At 43.3% G+C, this 6,919-nt stretch overlaps 1 protein-coding gene across 2 annotated transcripts; it reads left to right on the top strand.

Moving 5' to 3' along the window:
* Positions 1–2,536: 2,536 nt before the first annotated feature.
* LOC127769588 (single-stranded DNA-binding protein, mitochondrial-like) lies at positions 2,537–5,149 on the top strand. 2 transcript variants are annotated; one of them, XR_008016823.1, is made up of 8 exons: positions 2,537–2,797; positions 3,109–3,185; positions 3,280–3,416; positions 3,548–3,756; positions 3,865–3,965; positions 4,267–4,326; positions 4,492–4,594; positions 4,688–5,149. XR_008016823.1 is itself a non-coding variant. In XM_052295180.1 (7 exons), the coding sequence occupies exons 2-7, from the start codon at positions 3,116–3,118 to the stop codon at positions 4,506–4,508; spliced, it is 594 nt and encodes a 197-aa protein (XP_052151140.1). In that variant the 5' UTR covers positions 2,537–2,797; positions 3,109–3,115; the 3' UTR covers positions 4,509–5,147. The 2 variants fall into 2 exon arrangements, 1 of the variants encoding a protein (XP_052151140.1); XM_052295180.1 differs by having other exon boundaries at positions 4,492–5,147.
* The last annotated feature ends 1,770 nt before the right edge of the window (positions 5,150–6,919 follow it).

The following is a 6,919-nucleotide window of genomic DNA, read 5'->3' as shown; positions in this document are numbered from 1 at the left end:
GTTTCGGTCTAGTTTTTTCTACTATGCTCTCAACTGCCCATCTCTACTAGAGAAAATCTACACAGCAGTATCCCGTCACAACGTTCCCCTCCACTTCTAGTTCTGGTTTCGGTCCGGTTTTTTCTACTATGCTCTCAACTGCCCATCTCTACTAGAGAAAATCTACACAACAGTATCCTATCACAACGTTCCCCTCCATAAACTCTCTCTCTCTCTCTCTCTCAGGAGAAGTCCAAGAGCGCGGAGATGAAGCCAGTTAGTCGGAAGGGGTCGTCGTCTCTGGCGGCCGAGGTGGACGACGATGGCGAGGTCGGGGCAGCGTCGAGGGTGATCTCGCGCGTCTCCTCGACGCGTCCTTCGCCTGCTGCGGTGTCGCTACTTCCACTAGCGCTCTTCGTCGCTGCCGGCGCCGAGGCCTCTCTCCACCTCCCTCGTACTTCTTGCCAAGGTCTCCGTCGCCCTCGTGAGCCACTGCCAACATCGTCCTTGCCCGGTGCTCCCGCCGCCTCCTTGCCGGTGAGCGCAGGTGGCTCCTCCTCCGCCGCCGCAAAAGAAGAAGAACCTGGCGGTCCCGGTACCTCTGTCACCGCAATGCCGGTGACAACCTGCTCTAGAACCTCTACCTCCTCTCTTTCGCCATCAACTTCAAGATGAAGTTGCTACAACGCATGTTCCTATAGATGGTCACCGCCGACTTCTGGTCGGACCTCACCATCTTCTGCATCCGTGCCACGACATTCTCTATCATGTATTAATCGCGATACCTCAGTATCAGGCCTGGTACCCAGGTACCAAAGTCTGTGATACCTAGATACCAGCCGGTACCAAGGTACTAAGTACTACCAGTCGGTACCAAATGTACCAGGTACCAGGTACTGACTGGTACCCAAGGTACTTGGTGCCAGGGGAAACACACGTGGAAGCTAACGAAAAGAAAGGGGAGGAGTCACTTAAAATATCCCGTTCTAACGGGATCACGTTCTGTAGTCTCCCTCTCTACTATGCCAAAGAGAAGGTGTTGCGGGTTATCATTGTCCAGCTGGTCACACTCAACATAGTAGCAGCTCTGACTTAGCCACCAACCAATCGCCACTGCTCGGTAGAAGCCATCAATAGAATTCCACCTCCAACCACACGTCGTGCTTCTAGAACATGGCAATTAAGTGTAATCGTTGGCATACCTAGCCAACCAACTCCGAGTCCACCCCAACAAACAGATGTACAACCACGCGGCAAACCCTCCAAAACTGTCATCTCTCCCATATAAGCATGAACCCATCATGGCATATCTTACCACCACAAGCTTCTTAAAAGCACTTTTGATGCCACAAGCTTCTTAAATGCACTTTTGATGCCATAGACCATCCGATCTCACTGTGCAAAACACCTCTCAGCCAAAAGCCACATCCTCCTTCCTTACCAAGGAGCTCCCCACCATGTTGTTTAGAAGCAAGAATGCCATTAGATCTGGTAGAGCTGTACTGAGAAGGTAGAGGCCAAACCCGCTAAAAGGGGCATTCTCGGCTTCATCCAAGTCACCACGACACTAATGCTCACCTTGTCCTCACCGAACAGGCTGCCTTACAACAATCGGCCTTAACCCAAGCGGCCATATGCGCTAGCGCCTCACTTCTGCGACGGCGCCACAGTGCTGCTCTGATGTCACCATCACTGCACAACATCATCGTCAGATCCGACTAGGCTACAACAAAGACAACACCACATCTGCACAACTTTGCCACGATTGTTGCATCAGGAGGCGTTGCACAGTTTGTTGGCCAATGCACGCCACCTACATTGGCTGGCTACTTTCATCACCTACACTAACCACGCTAGTGCCACCCCCAAGCAAGGCATCGCCAACCGCCAGACGCTTGACGTGACCATTGCTAGCCCACTGTGCCATCGGGACCATGGACCGTCGGGGCGCCATGCCCATCAAATTACCATGTCAACGTGCTATTGCTGGCCCATCCGTCTATGGCCATGTAAGGGTATGCGACATTGCCACCACGTAGATGCCTTGCCACCTCTAGATCCGACTAATCGAGTCAAGGGTTATCCGGATCTAGCCTTCCTTGCCATTGCCGGCAGCATCATGTCATGCGACGCCTTTGACCACGACCTATGAGCTTTGAGCGACCACCCCCACCTTTCTAGTCGCTTTCATCTTTGATTGGGCTTGGCTGATTGGGTCCAACATCCTCGATTGGGCCCACGTTTGAGGACCGAGCGGAGGAGAGAGAGAGCAAAGCCTCACTACCCACCTTCTTCTTGCTTCTGAACGGTTTCCGGCATTTGGCTCCGGTAGTCCGATGACGGAGAGGGAGGAGACAGCAAAGACCGAAGACGTTTGACTTAAGATAAATAAATCTAAACCAACTTATAACATGGAATATAATATGAAATATAGAGTACTCACTACTACTTAATTACTTATTCAATTCCAAGTAAAATAATTATCATAGAAAAAAATTTTCGCCTTTAGCAGTGCGCGGAATTTCAATCTGAAACAAATGAAGTCTCAGCAAAATAGATAATGACCAAGAATCCAAGATTTCCTCTCTCCACTCTCCACGTTCGGTCTCTCTCTTCCGCCCGCCGGCGTCCGCTCGACTCCAGCGAGCCGGAGGTAGGGTTTGGGGGCGTAGCCTTGCAGGGCGTGTCTCCTCGCGCGCGCCGCCGGCGACAAGCTCGGCAACCTCCTCCGCTGCGGCTGTGCTTCCTTTCCTGCTCCGGTTCGGAGGGCGACGCGGCCGATCCCCTTTCAGCGGCCTCATTGCGGTTCGAATCGAAGGTAGCCCACCTTCTTCCCTCGCATCCCTTCCTCCCCCACTAGTCCACCGCAACGCCGGCGTCCCGTAGATTGGAAATCCATCCGGACTTTGGGGATCGATTTCATTCCCTCCGGTTAACACATCCAGTTTCTTCTCGATTTTCTTGATATCTATGGAGTTGGTAGGTACTAGATGGCCAATGGCGTTGTTGTTCATAGATGCGAAGTATACGGGACAGTGTGAAGTTCCCTGTTCGTTCAGCCATTCATACTTACATTTCTGAAGTCTTCAACAAGATTTCACAGTTGTATGACCTGTTTTGTGTATTTAGGTTTATAATGATGAGTGCGAAATTGCTCCAGAGCATGAGCGTGAGGAGGCTCCTAGGACAGCAAAGAAGCTCAGTTGGTGGGCACTTAGTTTAGCCTTTCTAATGTTTGGTGTAAGGTGCTCATCTTGTGTATATGTATATAACTGAGTGTTTGGTGTCTGCTGCTTTTAGAGTTTTACAGAAAATCGCAAGCATGGAACTCGACAGCATCTTTTTCTGATGTCGATGAGAAGAATCGCAAGGGTGGTGACGCCGAAGATGATTTCACACATTCCAGGCCAGATCATGTATTCCGTGGTGTGCACAGGGTATTTGATGAAATATATACTCTTTGTGAATATACACTTTGTTTTTTAAGACAAGAATTGTGACCCTTGTTTGGTTTGAAAGAACATTAGAACAATGTTTGACCCTTGTTCACTTATCTCATACTTGATAGGCAATTATTTGTGGAAAAGTTGGACAAGTGCCAGTGCAGAAAATACTAAGAAATGGGCATACAGTAACCGTGTTTACTGTTGGAACAGGTGGCATGTTTGACCAGAGGACAGTAGGTGCTGAAAACTTGCCAATGCCAGCTCAGTGGCATCGAATATCTGTTCACAATGAGCAGCTTGGTGCATATGCTGTTCAGAAACTGGTCAAGAAGTAGGGCTCAAAGCATAAGATTTATTTTTCTTGTATGATATAGCATCTAAACTTTAGTTCAGAGTGTTAGTGTTACTAAGGGTACATGGTCATGGTGTCTTGTTTCAGTTCTGCGGTCTACGTTGAGGGTGATATTGAGACCAGAGTCTACAATGACATAATTAATGATCAAGTGAAAAATATACCAGAGATCTGTGTGCGGCGTGATGGTATGTATGCCAATCTGAAATTTAAATGAATACTCTCTTTTGTTCAAATCATTTTCCTGTAGCAACACTCAATAGTTTTTTGGCTCATAAGCCATGAGTCGCGACTGAAGCAACTGAAAATATTTTTAGGACAGGACTGGTCTACCCAAATTTAGTATATATGTAATATGTTTGTCTCGCCTTGTACTGTGGTCATATAATTTCTTAGTTCTTACCATTGTCACTCTCTACAGATGTTATATATTTTCTGCTCCTTTATCTGTGTATAAGCTTTCGTGTTTATTATTTTTAATCTGTGCAGGCAAGATTCAGTTGATGCAATCTGGTGATAGTGATGTTAGCAAATCATTGGAGGAGTTAAGTAAGTGTGATTGTTATATTTTCGCAAGTCTGCATTCTAATTTTGTAGATTTGTTTTACTGTGCTGTTACTATCAGATTAGTGAATATATCTATGAATTGATGTGTATAAATGTATGGATGTAAGATGTGTTCGTTATTAAAGATCACCGTAATTTTGGTGGCAGGGGAAGGATTATTCTAGTTGTGAAGCAAAGGGTTATCAGCAAAAGTAGGCAGAGCCGGTGAAATGGAATGTTATGTTCGCTCCTCTCGTGCAAAGATCTGCGGGTAATTTTGTTAGTTTGAGCAGTAGTAAGTTTACATGAAGGTCCACATGCACTTCTGTATCCAAATAATGTGCTTCATGTTCTTTTATGTCAGCTTAGCAGATGATGATACTCTTCTAATTTAGATTATGGAGTAAATCATTCTGTATCGCTTTTTTGCTTGGAAGAGGACTGAACTGGACGTATCACCATGTTCCAACTTTCCGGCGTTTGTGCTTGATAGTCACATGAAAGATCAGTTATGTTTGCTATTAATATGGTAGTTGTATCATCTCTGAGATTGGTTATGATTTTGTTTTCATAGTTACTACCAGTTCTTAAAAGTTGATGATACTCTTCTAATTTAGATTATGGAGCAAATCATTCTGTATGTTTTTTTTTCCTTTCCCTTGTCGCTTGGAAGAGGACAGAACTGGTGGTATCACCATGGTCCAACTTTCCTGCGTTTGTGCTTGTGCGTGAAAGTCACATGAAAGATCAGTTATGTTTGCTGTTAATATGGTAACTGTATCATCTCTGAGATTGGTTATAATTTTGTTTCATGGTTACTACTTACTACTAGTTCTTAAAAGTTGATGCAGAAAAGCATCTGCCCGGGCAATAGCAGCGAGCAGGGTGAGGCTGCCCTTTGTGTTACTCCTTTTCTTTGCGAAGTATGCAAAATAGAGCAAGCGAAGAAGAGGGTATCAGCAGGCTGGCGCAAGAAGAATTACTCGATTTCTGCGTGTTTTTCAGAAATATCAAGCCCCTTATCTTGTGAACCTACTCAACTTAATAACTCCTCCAAAATCCTAAAAGATTGCCATGCTGACAACGCTGCTTTTGGTGTTGTCCATTATTTTTCTTTGATGTTTGATGACTTATTTTCTAAATAAAATGCCAAATCTGGGTGTCCAAGTGGAAGGCAGCATTTGAATGATTAACTATTTAGACGGCACATATTTTGAGGGAAGTCATTAGTGTATGATTAATTGAGTATTAATCATTATAAATTTAAAAAAAGAGTATTAATTATTATAAATTTAAAAAATGGATTTATTTAATTAATGGTGTCAAATTGTACTCTGTTCTAACGATGGACTTCATTCGAATTGTTAAGCCTATCATTGGCATAATTTAATTTGTCCTAGCTTAAGATTCAGTTGTTGCAACGTAGGCCCAGCGAAAAAAAGTTGTTGCAACGTAGAACTAACTACGTTTAGGGAAGGTTTATATCATGGACTAATGGTCCCGTGCAAGAGATGCTTTGAGGCTGCAAAAGAATGTGCTAGAACCCTTTACGTTGACAGTGCACCCTTACGTTGCAGCTTTGGCTGTTCATTCTCGAGCTCGCAGTACTATCATTTCGTAAGACCCAGTAAACTGGGGTATTGTACCAATCAGTGACGAATCCAGAACAAAGGCCTGTTCATGTTGATGCTAAAAAAAACTTACCAAATTTTGGCAGTTACTAAAATTTTGGTAGGATTTCTTATGTAGTTATCAAAATTTAACAGCAAACTAAATGTAGCCACTTTTTTGGCAACTTTACCAAAATTTGGTAAGGTTGGTAGGATTTCTTATGTAGTTATCAAAATTTGATAGCAAACTAAATGTAGCCACTTTTTTGGCAACTTTACCAAAATTTGGTAAGGTTGAAAATGACATCAAAGTGAACAGGCCCAAAGGGCTGTTCATTTTGCTACTATTTTTAATCTTACCAAGTCTTGGTATTGCCAAATTTTGGTAAGGTTACTAAAATTTTGGCCAGGTTACCAAATTTTGGCAAGATTTCATATGAACTTACTAAAATTTGGTAACAAAATAAATGTAGCCATTTATTTTTGGTAACTTTACCCAGAAGATAAGGTTGAAAATGGTAGTAAAGTGAACCAGCCCGAAAATGATCCAGGATCCTATGAGTATCACAGTTCTATGCACCAAGCAACATTAATATCTCATATGCCATGTAATAATAATTATTACGATATACCAATGAAATGTTTATCAAAATATCAATCCACTATAAAAAAATTGGGACTAACTGTCGACAGCTCACTAGCAAATCCAAAAAAAATTAAGCAAGAAAGACCAAAACCTCCAAAACCATATCTGGCCTCAACTGATTTTCTTAGAAAAGAGAGCAAATCACTTAGTAAAAAAGGTCACGTAAATATGTATCTACAATAACATTATGAAAATTTACATTTCAAAAATGGTCTTTAAGGTCTCTAACTGACAAATTACTGCATTGTTGGTAACTTTCATCAATTTCTGTTTCTCAAATATAGCAAATAACAAGATCCCTCAAGTGTATCACCAGTGCAATTGCGTAAATATGTCTTCA

The sequence above is a fragment of the Oryza glaberrima genome, chromosome 4, assembly GCF_000147395.1.
Source record: "Oryza glaberrima chromosome 4, OglaRS2, whole genome shotgun sequence".
NCBI lineage: Eukaryota > Viridiplantae > Streptophyta > Magnoliopsida > Poales > Poaceae > Oryza > Oryza glaberrima.
Note: the sequence above shows the minus strand (reverse complement) of the source record. Positions and strands in the feature narration are given on the sequence as shown.